General features: G+C 34.5%; 5 protein-coding genes across 5 annotated transcripts; all 5 read right to left on the bottom strand.

Moving 5' to 3' along the window:
• Positions 1-504: 504 nt before the first annotated feature.
• LOC105764087 (uncharacterized) lies at positions 505-2223 on the bottom strand. Its single transcript, XM_012582547.2, has 2 exons — positions 1790-2223; positions 505-1676 (listed from the first exon to the last, which is right to left on the bottom strand). The coding sequence occupies exons 1-2, from the start codon at positions 1970-1972 to the stop codon at positions 1131-1133; spliced, it is 729 nt and encodes a 242-aa protein (XP_012438001.1). The 5' UTR covers positions 1973-2223; the 3' UTR covers positions 505-1130.
• A 143-nt stretch (positions 2224-2366) lies between these two features.
• Positions 2367-3258, bottom strand: LOC105764089 (GATA transcription factor 15). The gene is made up of 2 exons (XM_012582549.2): positions 2921-3258; positions 2367-2821 (listed from the first exon to the last, which is right to left on the bottom strand). The coding sequence occupies exons 1-2, from the start codon at positions 3023-3025 to the stop codon at positions 2564-2566; spliced, it is 363 nt and encodes a 120-aa protein (XP_012438003.1). The 5' UTR covers positions 3026-3258; the 3' UTR covers positions 2367-2563.
• A 118-nt stretch (positions 3259-3376) lies between these two features.
• LOC105764086 (uncharacterized) lies at positions 3377-5506 on the bottom strand. Its single transcript, XM_012582545.2, has 3 exons — positions 4525-5506; positions 4073-4453; positions 3377-3974 (listed from the first exon to the last, which is right to left on the bottom strand). Exons 1-3 carry the CDS (start codon positions 4928-4930, stop codon positions 3580-3582), a joined length of 1182 nt encoding a protein of 393 aa, XP_012437999.1. The 5' UTR covers positions 4931-5506; the 3' UTR covers positions 3377-3579.
• A 305-nt stretch (positions 5507-5811) lies between these two features.
• LOC105764085 (importin subunit alpha) lies at positions 5812-10053 on the bottom strand. Its single transcript, XM_012582544.2, has 11 exons — positions 9561-10053; positions 9201-9297; positions 9026-9117; positions 8792-8923; positions 8516-8701; positions 8258-8421; positions 8049-8127; positions 7233-7361; positions 6935-7062; positions 6477-6851; positions 5812-6168 (listed from the first exon to the last, which is right to left on the bottom strand). Exons 1-10 carry the CDS (start codon positions 9783-9785, stop codon positions 6479-6481), a joined length of 1605 nt encoding a protein of 534 aa, XP_012437998.1. The 5' UTR covers positions 9786-10053; the 3' UTR covers positions 5812-6168; positions 6477-6478.
• A 2382-nt stretch (positions 10054-12435) lies between these two features.
• Positions 12436-14463, bottom strand: LOC105762464 (endoglucanase 9). The gene is made up of 2 exons (XM_012580257.2): positions 14088-14463; positions 12436-13949 (listed from the first exon to the last, which is right to left on the bottom strand). Exons 1-2 carry the CDS (start codon positions 14461-14463, stop codon positions 12532-12534), a joined length of 1794 nt encoding a protein of 597 aa, XP_012435711.1. The 3' UTR covers positions 12436-12531.
• Between the last annotated feature and the right edge of the window lie 4501 nt (positions 14464-18964).

Genomic DNA, 18964 nt, shown 5'->3' with positions numbered 1-18964 from the left:
TTACTGCCAACTATTCTAAGCTATCAATATTGGTACCCTCATTACAGTCCACATAAGGTGAAGTTACAAAATATGTATCATGTATTAGAAATGAAGAAAAATCTGTTACAACATCACAACTCATATCAGATAGAAGTTATGTAGTTTTCAGGCCTGACGACGTCAGAAATAAAAACTCACCAATACACCAATCGTGGAAAGAAGGCAATTCTACACAATGTCCACATAATCAACTTGAAAAATGTAAGGCACACAAGGCTTGATCACATGAGTTATGTAAAACTAAAGTCGATGCTGTAGTTTGTGTCGATTGTCAATATGGAAAGACACATTAACTACCCTAATGCGAGTCAAGCTGTAGAGCCGAATTACTATTAAAATAGGTACACTCAAACGTGTTTGGACTAGTAAAGCAGCCATCAATTAATGGATTTAAGTACATGATCACTTTTATTGATGATTTTTGTAGATATGTATGGATGGATTTCATGAAAAAAAATCAAAAGTTTTAATGAAGTTTAAAGCAATTAAAGACATGGTCGAAAAGGAACTTGATCGAAATTTACGATGCCTTCATACAGATAACGTCTAAAGAATATGCGAAGATAGCCACACTGTCAGACGACCCCACAAAACATGTAATTGTTGAGTAGAAGAACCGACACTTGACAGACTTACCAAAGCATGTTACATACAAAGAATGTGCCACTACGATTTTGGGTAGAGTATATGAAAATAACTGCTGATGTTATCGATCCAGTGCCACAGGCAAAGCTTAATTTCATGACACCATACAAAAAACTTGGGAAAATCAAAGTCTACGGTTATATGGGCTACGTATTTGTGCCTAACCATCCATGAAGTAAGTCGATAAGAAGGCAATCGAATACATAGCCGTGAGCTATGATACTCAAAGAAATGGTTGAAAGTGTCGTGATCTAACCACTGAACGAGGTTATACATCTAAAAGTGTCGTGAGCTATGATACTCAATGAGGCGTCATCCAATATTCTCCTTTCAAACAAGAAAACCATAAATTACGATTGCAGCGTTAGCTTTTACAGAGTTTTTTGGGGGCAACAACGCCATTAGCTTCATTTATTTACCCTTTCTTGGGCTTCACTTGCAAATCAAAACCATTCACCACGGAGTTCTCTGAGTCTCCTAGAATGCGGAGCCTCTGGAATGCCACGCATCGCGTTTTCCTTCCAAATCCTCGTAGCCCTCAACAGCGTCTCTTCAGCCGTCTCTAGCTGCTCCGCCCTCCACCCTATCCTCTCTCCCTTACTCTGTTCCGTTTCCGATGCCGTCCCGTCCGTCGCTCTAGTGATCGGCTTCCGAGTATCCGCCACCTCTATCTCCGACAACGGGGAAGCCTTGTGATGCTTAAAATACTCCTTGTCATCCATCGTTTCCTCTCTCTTTCCCCTTTCCTCCTTCCCTTTGCTCTCCGGCAAAGGCGTACCGTCCATCCCCACGCAGCTCACGTCGTCCAGTGCTGCACCACTAGTAGCCGTACGCCCTTGTTGAACGTTGGGTTCCAAAGGATGATTCACTGGCGAACTCTTCAGCCTCGGAGAAGATTCATGCGGCAGCTTGGGTTGTTTTACCGGATCCGTTTCGGAACCGGGTTTGGGTTCTTTCTCTCCATGGTCATCTGGATGATTTTCTATACCCTGCAACGTAAATTTAAAAAAAAAAAAAAAGGTTGTAACTTTTAACAAATCAATACAAAGCACAAAGCAAAAAACAAAAAAACAAAAAAAAAAAAAGATAAAATCTTTGATACCTGAGGTTCACCCCTGTGAACATCAGGTCCAGCTTCAAGTTCTCCAGAGTGAATAGTAGGGTCAGCTGTTCTTCCTTTAATGGCTGCTCCAGAGGCAAATCTTCGGAACTGACCCTGTTTTTGGGCTGCAAACACTGCCAAATACGATCTTGATGATGCTGTTGCCAATCTAAATTGCATCATTGCTTTGTTTTGTCTTGGTTTATGGTGTGTGGTTTCTTTGTTTGGTCGAGTAAGAAAGGGAACACACTTGAGATTTTAGATTATGAAATTGACAAAGGTGGACGAAGAAAAGAGATGGATTAAGACAAGAATTTTGTGAAGACACGTGTAGGAATGAATTGAGGTGGCATCCATTTATAGTGCCTCGTGGCGTTATCGCTTTTGGTGTTGGTGCCAGAGGCACCTAGAAGCATAGGGAACTTCCTCTGTTTGCTTGGAATTTGCTTTAAACTTCGAGAACTTGAAACAGTAGGGTTTGCAAAAAAGAAAAAAAAATCCGATTTTGATGGGTTTCAATTTGATAAAATCGGATTTTAAAAAAAAATCGAGAATCAAAGAAAAAGCCAAAATCAAGTGCAATTTAGAAATTTATATCTATATTGTAGGCACTAGTACAACCAGCAAGTTTTAGAAAAGAAGGCAAAAGACGAAGCAATAAGCAAATATATATACCTTATATAACATATTATGGATTACATCAGATGCAATAACAATGGGGGTTTTGGGTTTTTTTAAATATTCTCCTAAGCCTTAAACAGGTCCTAAGCACAGTTAATAGCCAGTAGATAAAGCCATTAAAAGAAAAGCTGCTTGTTCTTCCTCTCTGAGCTTCATCTTCCATTTCTGGTCTTCCACTATTTGATGCACCTTCATATCTCTTCCCTGTATTTTGATCCCACTTGGACCAACATCATCAATTCCAGTTTTAGTTTTATATTTTTCTGTTATGTTCCCACTATCACTGTTCCACCCAAGAAGTGCTGCCCTCTTTTTCTTTCTGAGCCTAATCCCACATGCATTGCAAAGAGACTGCATGTTTGTAAATGAAGCAACAAAAACCCAAAAAGTCAGTCACAGCAAACACCAAAATTCTATACATATTATGGTTGTAAAATGAATTTTTTTTACCTTGGGACCAGCAGGACCACCTCTCCAAAGTGGGGTTTTAGTGGTTTTACAATCTACACATCTTTTGTTTTCCTCCTTCAATTGTCTCTGGTGTAAAATATGCATCTTAAATAGGTTTGATCAAAGGAAGGTGAAGGTGGAATTGGAATTGGAGGGTTTACGGCAGGGGAGAAGCAGAGCAAAACAAGGGATAAAAAAAAACAGAGAAAGTTGCTAATATTATACGACTAATGATTGCTTCAAGGATTTTATATAAATCGTATACACTAAAAAGGACCACCTGTTAAAGTATTTGGGTTTATCTTTAAACTTTTTACTAATGAAATGTTGACATTTAAATATAAACTTCTAATTATATGTTATGCGTAATATTTTTATATATTAGAAAAATTTTCATGGAGGGCTCAAGCATAATATTTTGAGGTGAGGGGCTGGTGGCAGAGTATAAAATAATCATTCTTCAATAAATTGTAATTTATTAATCAAATGTTCACTTTCGTCAACAATAACGGTCGTGCCCTAAAAGAATAGATGGGTTAAAAGACATTTATACCATCAGGTCTGTCATCATCAATCTCAAGATCACTTTCCTAAGCTAAACTCCTAAAAGAAACACATTTTTAGTGACTCTAACACTGTTTTTTTCACTCAAAAGAAAATTATGGTTTAAGCTTGTAATGTCTTGAATCAAATTCATTCCTCAGTTTCTGTTTCTTGCCAAGGTTGGAACAAACATCAGCTAAGAAAGCAAAACAAAAGCCAATGAAGCGCGTTAGCCATAATAATATCAACATTGCCCAGTCCTTGAATTTCATCTTTGGAAAGTGGCTTCTATCTGAGATGAGCAGTGCCCTGTATACAGCTTCGGTCAAGGCATAGGCTGAAACTGGATCAGATTCTTCTACTGGGAATCCATATTCATTGAGGCATAGTATGTCGTAAACTCCATTAGTCTCCGATATTTCGAGATGTTCGCATATCTTCATCCTGCCATCGATCCTCTCCTCAGTCGATAACAAATCACCATGTGTTAAGATCAATAGAGGGTTCTCCTCTGCAGCCACACATAATTTGGAATGGAGACTTAGTCAAGACATGCATGCATGTATGTATGTATGAATGTTAAAGACATTACTGAGACAGAGAGCTTACTGCTTTTTCTTAAAGCAGGGAAGCTGAAAAGCTGTCTGGTGGCCTCTAATGGCTTTAAGTCTCCTGCTTTTAAAGCTTTGTAAATCTGTGCTATGTTAGCTACAACCATCACACAATTCACTTCTCTCTGCAAAAAGTTCGAAGACGATCTCAACGTAACGTTTTCCATGGCAGCATCGTCTGCCGTCGTTGCACGGTCATTGTATCTGAAGCAGGGTTGATTATGATGAATCCCCTCACTCATCCAACTCGACATTTCCTCCAATGCTTCTCTTGTACCATGGTAATCGAACCCTCTCGAATCATAAATGCAGAAGCCGCTACGGGTTGATCTCAGGACATTATGTTCTTCCATGTACATGGTTGTGTAATTGGACCTTCCTGCAGGTAAAAATTGTAAAATCTCTTGTTGCTGCACCTAAAGTTATTAAATTATAGAAACAGAAAGTTACCTGATGATGTTTGAGCAAAGGGTATTAGACCGGACCGACCGAGAATACTGTACATGAGATTTATAAGCGAGCTCTTGCCTGAACCCGAAAATCCCACCAAGAGAATTGTGTTAACTGGTGGAATATCCATATCTTCCTTTGCGATCCCTCCGGTAGGTACCCAAAAATCACCCGAGCGATACTCGAGAAGCTTGTGCTGAAGCTCATTTAGTCCATCAGGTGCAACCAAAGCCAATCTCTCCAACTCCCTAAGTAGTCTCAGCCTAGGCGTTAGAATGGAAACATTAGGAAATCCCAGCTTCACCTTAACGCATTTGTCGAATTCCGCAGCTGTTCTCCACCAACAATACGCCAATCTACATGAGTCGCAGTCGTCTTCATCAACACAAGATACTCGGCTTTTCATCGATGGCAGCTTAGCGTACACCGATGATTGTTGAACCAAATGACTCTATTAGCCAATGGTCGCACTGTTGGGAATAAAGGTTGAAGGTGATCAAAAGATGCGTGTAAAACATCCAAACATGTACAATCTTTGTTCAATTTCCTGGTTCCTTCCATGCAAGATGATGGCTCATTTTTGGGATAGTTCCAACCGTCAATAATTTTACGTAATTAGCCTCATCACAAACTTTTCCAAAAGGCTACGACGTGGGTAGTTTTGTCATTACGTTTTAGTAAAGTTACCGCTAGTATATACTAAAAATGTAATGGGAAAAGTTACCCCAAAGATACAAAAGTTAAACATGCAAAAAGTAAATCGAATTGGAGGGTGTAATGGGACAAGTTTTTAACTATTTTAAATAAATATTTTTAATTTTTATAAGATTTTCTGAACAAAGAGTGAGTTGAATTTTCTTTTGGTTAAATTCATACAAATTCACAAAAAATTGAGATGAAAGATATAAAACTTGAGCCGATATCAAGGGGAGCAAATAAAAACCCAGTTGTTACGATCCCTATTTACCGACCCTGGATTGCTCTAACACAGAGGGAAAGCAATATTTTTGAATCTAGGTCCAATCTTCAAATTAAATTTTTTGAAAAAATAAAGATTCAAAGGTCAAATTTTTTACCTTGTTCATGCAAAAGAGTAAGTTGAGATGCAATTAACGAAAGTGGGTATAAAATATAGGAATAAAACTAATTCTATTTAACAAACACTGTAGTTCTAACTCCAAAAACATCCTTCTGGTTTTCGACAATGATGCATTACCGTAAAAGATCAAATTTTCTTTTTCTTCCTCAAAACTGATCGTAAAGACCAAAATAGTAACTCCACAACTATTACTAAAATGAAATATCTAAATTTTTTTTTTTTTAAAAAAAACAAAGAAGACCTTTAATGAAGAAAGTAAACTGATATAAAACAAGGGAAAAAAGCAGAAGGTAGGACATGGAGCTGCATGCCTCGACCCTTGCATCCAAGTATTACGATGCTGAAAAAGAATGAACTACTGCAAAGATAAAGTAGAAAAACAAATATTTGTACGGCTTCTGGACTCGTCAAGCGTCTTTACCACCTTGTCTTTATTTGATGACTTCTTGAGGACATACTTATGCATTACTTGAACGATATGTGAATTCCGACAAACACCAAGAAAGTACTGACCACTGAGTTTCATTCCACTCCAACCAAGCTTCCTGCAAATTCGAAAGTTAGCCCAGACGGCCAAGATATATACTTTCTAAGCAATTAGACCCAGCAGCACCAAAACTGAATCACTAGCCACAAGCGGCATGTGACCAATTCCAGATGCAAATCACAAAGTAATGCAATCTAGGCAATTAAGTCAAAAGCTCTTTTTCACAAAAGTATTTTTTTATAAAGCATGGCACAGCCAAGTAATTCACATATTCACTCCCTAGATATAGAGACCTAACTGAACATTTCGAGTAGAGCATGAAGAAGAGATGCAATGAGAGCTATGGGGTTTAAATGAAATTCATACCTTCAATTGAAATTGAATCCACCAGAGGGGACAGGAAGTTGATTGCCTCCAAATTGGAGCCCAGATTGTGCAGCATCACCAGGGGGTAAAGGCTCGTCCTCATCCTCCACCCAATAAGTTTCAAGAATCTTCACTGCCTTCTCGTATATTTCATTGTTGTCATGACTTTGGAGGTTTTCAATCTTTTCCAATCCCTCAGCATCATCAATTAACTGGGCATAGAGATTGACGTCTCCAGTGTGACCCAGATTTTTCTCTGCTTCACCAACCTTCAAAATGTTTTCAAGACCTTCTAAACAAACCGTGACAATTCTTGGGTCAGGACAGTTCAGAAGATCACATAATGGCTTAATGCAACCTTGGCTCACCAAAAACCTGGCAAACAAGACAGGAAGTTAGTAACTTAGAACAAATTGTTCATGGGTACCACCAGAATGATTATGGCAAAGGGAATATACTTTATTTGTTCATGGGTACCACCAGATGTAGCATTTGAAATTGCCCAAGCAGCTTCTTTCTTGATCTCAAACTCGGCATTTTGAAGGAGATGGACTAGAGGGGCAATAATCCCAGCCTTAATTACAGCCTGCAAAAGATTTTCAAAACTCATGATCCAATGGATATCCATTCAAATAGGATGAAAATGCTACAATTGAAAACTAAAAATGCTACAATTGAAAACTAAAATCTTTTACTTTTTAAACTTTGCAGCAGACCATCAAACTATAGATTTGTCATACTCTATGATTGGCTTACCTGTATCTGATCTACATTTCCAGCGGTGATGTTTGAGATGGTCCAGCAAGCTTCCTTCTTGATACTCTTCTTGTAGGTATTTGTCAACAGGTTCAAGAGGCAGGGAAGAGCTTCGTGGCCAATAATGCACTGAAAGGGTTACAACATAAAGAATCAGAGCAATGCAGAAAGAGGCAACCTAAAGCAGTGAATTGAAAAAATAATAATAATTGTATTCGAAATAGAAGCAGGTGACGTTATAACTTATCACTTACACTGATTATTCTGTCTGATCAAATGTATATTTAAGACATAAACTACGATTTATCTCACAATATGCCAATTAACCATGAGAAAAAATACACCAAAAACAAATTATGCATGGATAATATGATAAGATGTACAATTTTTGCCTAGTCAGCAATTTTTACATTACAAATTTTCTAATATCTAGATTCTTCTAGAAGGAAAATATTTGAAGTTCAACGTTATTCACAGAAAATTTTCTATGACCAACACTCAAAATCAGCGTTGCAATGAGCACACTGGCACATTAGATGTTATGCATCACTTGCTGTATTTATCAAACAAAAGTCATGTACATCTACCTAGCAGAACAGAGTATTAGATCTGCATTAATGTGTCAAAATAATCCTAATAAAAAATATCAGCACTGCCCCCCAGAAGGTTTAACCACAAAGAAGCGTTAGGATGAGTCAAAATACATTATAATAAGTTGTGTACAAGAACAAGGACAATCACAAACCATATCTCAAGGGAATGCAATTGAAATAACTGTTGAGAAAGTAATATACATTGTCAGGAAATATTCTGTACCTGAGTCTGCATATCATCCCCTGTAACAATATTTCCAACTGTGCGAAGGGCAGGAATGAGGACCGTTGGGGATGGATGACTAACAAGAAGAGGGAGGATGAGTGAGAAAATACTCAAAACAACCAGAATTCACAAGGAACCACTAGGAGAAATAAACATAGGAAAAAAAACACGTCAATTTCAGAAAGGGAAAGAAGTCCATCACTTACAGCAAGAGCTCAATAAGTCGTGGGCATACACCTGCCTCAATAACAGCTTGGATTTTGTCATTAGTACCGTCTGAGAGATATGACAGAGCCCAGCATGCATCTGTCAAGACTTCCTCATCATTTGAATTGATAAGGCGCTCAAGAGCTGGCAAAGCTGGCTTTGTCTGCTTATCATATTTCAAAAGCACCATGTATTAGAAAAGTTCCTCATCAGAAAAAGGGTCATAACTGGAACAAGTCATCATCAGAAAGTCCAACCTGCTCAAATGAAGGTTGTGGCTTGCCCCTGCAGAAGTTTGACAAAGTCCAGGTAGCATTTCGCAACATAGAGAGCTTTGCATGCTCATTAAATTGTGCCAAAAGAGGAACTAAGGCTCCATGGCCAAGGACCAGGTCACGGCATTTAGGAGAGTCTCCAGCAACATTCCCCAATGCCCAAACAGCCTGTAATTCCAAAAGAACAATGAACCACAAGAGAAGTGCAAATAAAATGTGTTAATGAATAGAAGATCACTTGCAAACTGCAGTATTTACCTGTTCGCGTACGTCATCCGTTGGAGAACCTAGGAGTTTAACAAATATAGGGACAGCTCCATGATCAATTACAACTCTGGTATTGTCTGATGTTCCTGAAGCAATATTTGTGAGAGCCCAAGCTGCCTCGAACTACAAAACAAAAGGATAAAACAATAAAAACAAAATTAAAACCAAAAAAAAAAAAAAGAGATTGAGCAAAATCTTAGTAACTCCAGAAACAAAATATCACACCTGAAGCTGAGGGAAGTCATCCCTATTAAGGAACTCAACAAAGCGAGGAACAACACCTGCTTGTACAACTTCATTGATTGGAGGACTACGTTCTGCACATAAACTAAGAGTAAAACTCAAATTTCTAACAAAAAACGATGTCAGAAAGGGGAAACATAACAGCAAATTAATCAACCTATTGATAGCAGCTTTCGGAATTGAGTGGTTGCCTCAAGCTGCGCATTCTTGTCATCAGACCAAACGCCCACAACCATAGCCGGAAGACTTTCTAACTGCAATTAGATAATAAAAATACCAGAAACATTTTTTAATGCAATATCCATTATCAATTTTCTTCTTGAGGCTTACTACAATCGATAAATTAAACAAACATTCCTCCCCATTTGATTAATACAGCTTGAGCTACCTACTAATCAGCAATTCATATTTCAAAACACGATTAACACTGCAAAAAAGTATTCATGTACAAAACCTAATTAACCCTAGTTATCAGTCACGACGCAACGGATCAAATCGATTAATCAGTAGAATATACCTTATTCTCGGAACCAACGCCGGAAGATAACATCTGCTGTTGCTGCGGTTGCGGTTGTTGAGCAAGAAGTCCTTCGCGACGCTTTTTTAGAAGGTTCTCTTCTCTCTTGTTCTTCCGGATCTCCACCATGTTGTCTTCTCTCCTCCGCCGACCTTCCTCCGCATCAACCGCCACCTTGTATCGGTTCCGTCGAACCTCGGTCCTCGCGCTCGGTCTAAGAGACATCTTCGCTTGTTTATTTTTTTCAGTCAATCCGACCGAATCACTGATTAATTGGCTGGTGAAATACGGCGTACGATTTTCGGAAAGAACCGATCAGTTGTTTGAGAAAATGACAGAGAGAGAGAGTGGAAGGGGAAGAGGGTTTTTGGAACGTTATTCGTATTATTGGATCGGGAGAGACGTTGGGCCGAAGCTAAGGAAAGATATATTGTTTTATACTTTACAGAGAGAGGGGATTCTTTTTTCTTTCTTTTTCTGGTTTACTTTCCTTTTCGAAATTATTTATTCTTTTCTTTCTGGTGGAATATGAGTTTGATGTGATGATAATTACGATGGTGCCACTGATTTTAAATTTGAACGTTGGGGAGAAAACCTAACTCACCGGAATCCGGATAGCTTAATAGTGGGGTTTTTTTTTTTTTTGCTTCATTCAAAATATATAATTTACCATGTTTATTAATTCTGAAAAAACACTTCTACTCCAGCAATATTTTTGGAAGAAAAGTTATATTCTTTTTTGTACTTAATTATAAATATATTAAAATTATTAATTAAAAATAAAATTATTTTTAAATTTTAATTAAAAATATTTAATAGTTATATTTAAATATTTAAAATATAGGTTATATATTCTAATTAAATTTTATAAATAATTAATATTTATATTTCATATATTAAAATATTAACAACAAATTATAATAATTTTTATATTCTTCTTGAAATATAATAATATTAACTAATTTAAATATTATTTAAATGCATATTTGTTACTTGATAATAACATGTCTAAAATAGATATTTTATTTCTCAAAAGTATCTTTTGACAGTAATGCTAAACACTCAAATTTTAAACCAAATTTTTCAAAAATACTTCTCAAAAGTATTTTTCCGCAGCACTTTTCAAAAGCATTGCTAAACTGTCACTTAGATTGGATAAATGATTAAAGCAAATATATATGTTAAAGAAAAGGAAAAATAAAAATAAAAGGAGAAGAATGGAAAGTTAAGAAAAAAAAGTAATTATTATTATAATAATAACAAAAACGATTTAATAGGTTTTTTATGAATTATAATAACTAGGGAAGGCCAAAACAACAAACGTGACTAGCGTTACTTGAAGTTAAGTCATATCTAAGACAATAAATACAGTTGACCATCAAGCCGGATTCAAAAACAACATAATATTATAATTATGTATTTCTTATAAAATTATGTGCATAAAACAATTGAGGCAACAAAAAGTATGGGTAAACTACATTTAAGGTCACTAAATTATTATTAAGTTTACGTTTTAGTCATTCAACTTCAAAATTACAAAATAGTCACTAAATTATGCTAAAGTTTTCATTTAAGTCACTCAACTATTCAAAAGTTTTTATTTAAGTCATTGGGATGTTAATTTTTTTTAAAAAAGTTTTGCTAGCGAGCTTTAAGCAATGATTCAACGATCGATATGATAGATCAGTACCCATCGATGAGTAGAAGAACATATCTTAGATCCAAGTCAATCTAATAGTCAATCTCGGAGATAAAAAAAAAATTGTTTGAATTTTAGTTCGCAAATCTGTGACATTCAAAATTGTTTCATTAAAAAAAAACAAAATAACAGAAGAGAATGGGAATGGGAATGAAAATATTCGAATAGTGCAGACGATGCGAACAAATAAGGCTATATAGAAGTGATTTTAATGGCTTATTGACTTAAAATGAAAAGTTTTGAATCGTTCAATAATTATTTTGTAACTTTTTGAAGTTGAATGATCAAAACGTAAATTTACTAGTAATTTAGTGACTTTAGGTATAATTTACTGAAAATGTATTTTAGTTTGAATAAATAATTAAAGGAAGAAGGAATTTGCTAACAGAATTCTTATTTTCCTAATACAAGTTACTTATAGAGAGATTTCATTTAGGTTATTTGCTTAAGCTTAAAGACTTGACCTATATAAATATAAGTTAAGGTCTACTAAAGAGTCTCTATTAAAATTTGCTTAATATATGAATTTATTTTGAGATGGTTGGGTTTATTAATGAGTCAGTCGGATTATGTATAAATAAATTGGGTATGATATATTTGTGCAAATGAACGGTAAATTGTAACGGTGTTATGATATGAATAAATTTTCAATGTAAAAAAAAAACCTAAAGCAATTTTTAGTAGAGAAACTAAAATAAACTTTGCATGATAGTATAGGCATTCCAAGTAAACTTTGACCATCTAAAATATAATAGAACACCTAAACAATTTAGGTAAACTATTTACAAATATGGATAAATTTAAATTTTAAACAAAATTTGAAACTCATACCAAACTTTAACAACTATATATATAATATTAATATCTACCATCAATTGAGCCTTAACTCGATTGGTATAGGCATTATTGTCAATGCAAAAGAACGTTGGTTAAAGTACGCTAAAGTGCATTATTCTCTTATTTATTTATGGATTGAAGAGAGATTATGAGTAGTTCTAGATATACTCTTAAAAAGAGTAGATATGAACGGATACTACAAGGATTATTCAATAATAATATCGATATATCGCATCTGTAATGAAAAATCTTCGAAGAACAAAAAGAAATTGAAGAAATTTTGTAGGGAGCATTAAACTTTTGAAACTGTACTTTCAAACACTAAACTCCCTAGTCCTCTTAAGTTTACTGGCAAATTTCTATGCACTAAATTCACTTGCTGCCCAAAGCATACATATGTCATGGTTTCCCGACCAGTGGCCGTGGCGGTGGCGGTCAAGGCATAGAAAATGGAGGGATGGCATAGAACATGGTGTTCTTGTCTATCCCGGTTTTACTTCCATCCGACAAAGCCACCAATGCTGCAACCAAACCTGCATTGCCAGCAATGGTTGGTTCGGTGAAATTGTAATTGGACCTGTTGTCTTGAAAACCATCGTGCTTATCAGGTCCACCAACCATGGCTCCAACAATCGTATTTGGATTCGGCTTTTTACTCTCCTTCCATCGCAATCCTTCTTGACAGCTTTGATGCTTGATGTAGCCGGGAATCGATGCACCTTTGTGGTGCACATACTGAGGGAAATGATCACTTAATCCTACAACGTAACTCATGTGCCGCAGATTCCTCCCCAGGATGTAATCGATCTGTGTCTTCGCAAAGTCCCGAAATGCATCTTTCGGATAAAACTTAGCCCCGCACTGCCATCCCGGTGTCAATGTAGCTTCGAGGTAATCGGCGTATAACGTGGCCAAGAAAGCTGCATTCGTGACGTATTGAAGAGGTTTAGGCTTACCATGGTTTAGTTCTATTAGGCCACCATTCGTCCTCTTGAAATTGTGAGACCCTGGAAGGTAAGAACAAATGATTTCACTGATCTGCTCGTGAAAGTTCTTCAACATTTCTTCGTATGGATAGCCGAAATCTAAGAACATCCTCAGCCGGCTCATAAGCAATTGTGCACCCGCATGCTTGTTGTCCCAACCGTGTACGCCATGATCCGGACCTCCCCAAAAAGCCTCGGCATGTTTCGCCAAACCAGGGCTGGTAACAAGGTCAATGTAGGAAGAATTCCCTGTTGCACAATACATCCAAGCTCCTCCCCAAACAAACTCATCCCAAAAACCAGACGAATTATAAAAATTCGAAGGGGGATCCGAACCACCGGCATACCGTTCGCCTTCCCCTTTCGTAGCGAACTTAAAGAGTATATCCGCTCCGTGGACTAATTTCTTCGAGTATTTATGATCATCTTTGAAAACAATTGATGCAGCAGCTAAGGCAGCAGCCATTTCTGCAGCTAAAGCTGGACAGGTAGAACATGGTATTACAGGCCTTGGGTAATTAATGCTCTCGGGACGTATCCAACAGTTCTCTGAAGAATTTTTTCCAACTTGTAAAACAATCTTGTCTATTGTATCTGCAGATGAATTGAATGTCTTCAATAAGTAATCCGTGCCCCATCTGATTATGTCCTTGACATGGTTAAGCTCTCCGGCAGTTTCATATTTTGCACTATACTCCAATACACTCCAACTCAACATGGTCATTGCAAAAGATGCAGGAAAACTGTACTTGACGGCATCCCCGCCGTCGTAGTAGCCGCCTTCTAGCCCGTTCAAGTATCCATTGCCATCGTCCAAGCACGAATCACCCCGCCATGAAACATGGTTATTTGCAGGGAGTTTTCCAGCTAAAAAAGAAACAAACATTGATGGATCAACAATAAGAGTAAAAACTTAAGAAATTTGACCAAACCCCATTAAAAATAACGTCTACTTCTACCCTGGTTCGATGTACTAGGACAAAGAAAGGAGAAACAACAACATACATCTTTGAGCATTAAAGAACATAAGGGCACGTTGAAGAGCAATGGTGTAGTTGTCCTGAACGGGAGGTGGACGGTGGTGGTGACGGCGAGTTGCTAGAAAAGCGACAAGGGCTACAAACCCGGCTAACACGGCAACCACTACCAGGGTTCTGATCAACACGGTGGGATTAATGTTGAAGCAACGTTTCTTCTTCTTCCTTTTCATTTCCATATCCATGGCCGGTCTTAATAACCAGCCTTGCTTCACTTCGTCTTCCAATGGTGATTGATAGGCAGATCTGTCATAGTAGTGGCGGTGGCCACTTTCGATGCTTTGATCTTCCATTTCCAGGGTAATGTCAAACGTACCACCCCATAGATTTGATCTTTCTGACATTGGTTTTCTCTATAATGAATTGGAACTCAAGAGAAGGAAAAAGGCATGAATTTATGATTGTTTTTATTAGTAGCTGGCATTCTAATTTACTTCACTGAGAAAAAATGGAAAGAATTCAGAGTTTAATGCATTGAATTTGAATCACGAATACGTAGGCAAGGAAGACAAATCCATTTTTATCCGTTAATGATTTGCTTTCCCTTAATACTTGATTAAGTTAATTTTAACTAAAATTACTTTTATAATATAAATGATGTCATTATCGTCAAATTTAATTTTAAATGTTAAATTCTATTTTATTAAAATTTAAATTTAAGTGAAAATAATTTTTTATTAATCGTGAAATTAATCTTTATTTTTATTTGTATTGTTTGAATTTTAAAATTTAATTCAACAAATTAAAATATAAAGATACTCAAAATACATAAATTAATAGCAAATTTTGTTTATGTTATATATATTCTTTTAAATATTTATGATACATCAATTTTCAATTTAAATTTAAATGGACTTCTAGTCGTATATCTCGTATTTGGAAGAAAATAAAAGAATTTTGTTTAACCTACTTAACCAATTATTATTAAGTTTATTGGATTATATCAATTAAGACTTAATCTAATTATATATTCGATAAAATATATAATTAATTACGAGAACTATGTGAGAACAACTAGATTATATCAATTGGTTATTGGTTTGATTCTTATCTTGGGTATAGAACAATTTTAAAACTTATAATCAATGTCCATCCCTTATTGAACCTCTGAAATGCAAAAAATTAGTCATTGGACTCACTTTAGTGGATACATATATAAAATTAATTGATTGAATTGTTTTAAAAAACTTTCAATAAACCCTATCAATTCATCCCTTAGAGTAATGATTTTATGTCTACTTTGTAGTTTGGAATAACGCTTTTGACTTTTTTACCTAAATAATATAAAAAAATAATTAATTACGAAAAATGTATGGAAAACATATTAATTACGAAAATAGATATTTGTTACAGTGTTTTGACAGTGTTGCTTGACAAATTGGCGATACCAGATTGAAATGTGATGACCTAAAATATTCAGGGACTTAATATGTAAATTTCCTGTTCTGGTTGGCAGCTGAAAAAAGGCTTTAAGGGTGCCCCTAAGTGTGGCGACGCCAAACTTTAAATGGGTTAATTGCTTCATAACCCCATTATTTATTATTTTCTTTTATTCCCCTTTAACGCAAAAATAAATAAAATGATAAAATTTTTCGAGATTGTTCAAGGTCTTCTAGTGATATTCATGGCTACCATGGGAGAAATTGAAGCGAGCAACATTCATGTCGGCCCTCAGCAGCTTCTCAATCATGTGTACCAATCACGATTCCGGATTTAGGGTGCAAACGATTTTGGTTTTGGCTATACGACCATCATTTGGAAGCTCCTTCAAGATCCCATCAATGTCGATATTCGCCATTTCCTTTTTTATTTGCTCGAATTAAAAATTTGCTATGCTGCACCAATCATCAATTAAAAAATATTAAAAGTCGTCAGTGAACAAGATTGAGGAAGAAAACTTTGATAAAAGGAACATTAAGATAAACAAAACAGGGTTAAGGTAGGATTGAGGAGAGAGATCAAATGAGGTAAATATAGAGATGGTTTTTAATATATATATATATATATATAAAATCAAATATGAACAAATTACAAGCAAACAGAAATTAAAATAAAAATAAGATAGCTTAAAAAGTGAGTTTTGAATAACAGAACAGTGAAGAAAAATATTTTTTAAAATAAATAATTTTTTGGTGTTAAAAGAGAATAAAATAAAATAATAAACAATGGGGTTTATGAAGTAATTTATTCTTTTAAAGTTTGGTGCTGCTAACAGTATAGCAAATGCCTGTTTTAAGTAATTAATATGTTTTTCATACCTTTTCATAATTAATTATTTTTTATATTATTTGGGTAAAACTAATGTTTTTAAAATACTTAAAATAAGATTTTTTTTCATAAATTTGAAATTTAATCATTATATTTTTATTTTTAAAAGTTTACTTCTTTTATTTTTTAGATTTCAAAGTTAAGAGCCAATTGTTAATAGTGTTAATTTTTTGACAAATTTGTTAGTTTGACATTTTGAAAAAAAATCACTTGGTAGCAATGTACCTAAAACAATGATGGTGTACTGAACATGAACTTAACAAAATAATTTTAACAATGTTAGACTTTAATTTTGAAATCTGAAAATAGAAAAATTAAATCCTAGAAGGATAATATAATTTTGAAATATAAGAGTATCACATTTAGTATTTTAATAACCGGATGGTGATTGAACAATGTCACATTTATTGTTAGACCAACAATAATTAAAATTTCATAAAATCCTAAAAAAATTAAAAATAAAAATGTTATTGAATCAATTCAACTTATTTAACTATCGATTTTTGTCCAGATTTTTTTATTTTACCAATTTCAAGCAATTTTCAAGTAAATTGGTTTAACTCCATTATTTTGATTAGTTATTAGTTCATCCAATCTTATCTTATTCCAACAACACTAGTTACATCATCAAATTTTGACGGGATCTAAGTTCAAGAACCAAACTAGATATAATTGTCAAATTCAATGACCAATATGGACAAAAAAAGATGCAAGTATCAAAGAAGACATACTTGCCAAGTTCAAGAGTCAAAAAGTAAATTATTCCTTTCTAGAAATAAAAGTATAGTGACTAAATTCTAAAATTAAAAAAGATAAGAAAATTTTATGGTATCTAATATTTCTATAGTTGAGTTTTTGAGCAAAATTGAAAACTTTCAATTGTGGAGTGTCATCAATTAAAATATTAATAGGTTTACATTTTCTATGGCAAGAAATCAATTTGTTAATTTATTATACTATATATATTTTCAGAAACTTCACGGTACGTTTATTTGCTGCTAGTATAAAATTAACGGTGGCGTTGAGATTAGATACTGTAACGATACTTAGGGGTGAGTAAAATTCGATTCGATTCGAAAAACTCGATAAAAAATTCAAAATTTGAATTAAATAGTTGGAGTTAATCAAGTTATTCGGATTAATTTGAATAAAAAATTAAGTTTTTTGGTTTAACTCGAATATGAATTATACAATTTGAGTTATCCGAACATCCGAATAAGAAAAGACAAATCGTTTTGATAAATGTTTATTCATTAAGTCAAAAGGCAAAACCATTATACTGATTACGTAGTTAAATAATCTTGTACTTTGTCTACTAATTAAATAATCGGTCCATGTAAACGCAACATTAAGTATAAATAATAGGATTCGTTAACTTAACTAGATTTGACTCGAAATTTTTTGACTCGATTCGATTCGATTCGAAAATATTCAAATTGAGTTCGGTTACTAAAATAAGATTCGTCAACTCGATTAATTTAAAATTTTTTGACTTGATTCGACTTGACTCGATCGAATACTCACCCCTAAAGATACTGTAACGTGAGACAAAAATAAACGAAACGCACCGCACCCCACTCAACCGTCCATCCAAACCCCAGCTTAGGGTGGGTTTAGATGGGTAATTGAGTGCGGTATGGTGCGTTTAGCTTACTTTTTGTCTCACGCTACAGTATCTAATCTCACCGCTACCGCTATTTTTACACTAACCGCAGATAAACGCACTGCCCATCCAAACTTACCCTTAGTATTTTTCACAAAAATTATTGTTGCTATTTTTTGGCGTAATTAATGTGGCATGATGATTTTCCTTACAATAATCGGGGGGACGTTTTCCTGCATAACAACGTTAGAACATGTATCTTTTAAGGTCTCAATGATGTTGGTTTTCTATTTCTCTTCCTACCTAATTATTTCTATTCAATTTTACATTTGCTGAACTGTTAAACACATTTTTTTCAGCGTAAATATTTTTTTTTTGTTATATAATCTATTTTTTTCAACTAATGGGCCATATCGAGTCAGGTTCGGGTTGGACACATGCAATATATTTATATCAATTTTTTAAATTCGGGTTTAGTCTAACCTAAAAATAGGTTTACTTTTTTGTCCAAGTCCAACCCAATTTAAGAAAGGTAAACTCGAGTCCAACCCGGCCCGCTTATATTTGATTTTTTATATTAATTTTTATTTAAAATTATAATAAATTAAAGCTCCATTTGTTTCATTGAAAATGATTTCCGGAAAATGATTACTTTTTTGGAAAAACTAATATTTTTTTATGTTTGAATGAATGTGTAAAATATTTTTTTATTTAGCAGATTTTTAAAATATTTCATAAAAGTTTCTTTCAATGAAATAAACATACATTTCAGATTTCTCATCTTTTAATTATTTAATTGAGTTTGTTTTATATCTATAAATTTGTATTTTACATTATTTTGTATATATTGTAATGATTTATTTTAAATAAACATATCAAATTAAATATATAATATTACTTAATTATTAAGTTAGAATATTAACAATCATAAATTGAAAACAATCAAAGCGAATAGATAAATTCATGATTGTGTT

Source organism: Gossypium raimondii, chromosome 12, assembly GCF_025698545.1.
Source record: "Gossypium raimondii isolate GPD5lz chromosome 12, ASM2569854v1, whole genome shotgun sequence".
NCBI classification, from domain to species: domain Eukaryota; kingdom Viridiplantae; phylum Streptophyta; class Magnoliopsida; order Malvales; family Malvaceae; genus Gossypium; species Gossypium raimondii.
The sequence above is the reverse complement of the archived record's forward strand: the minus strand, read 5'-3'. Positions and strand labels throughout refer to the sequence as shown.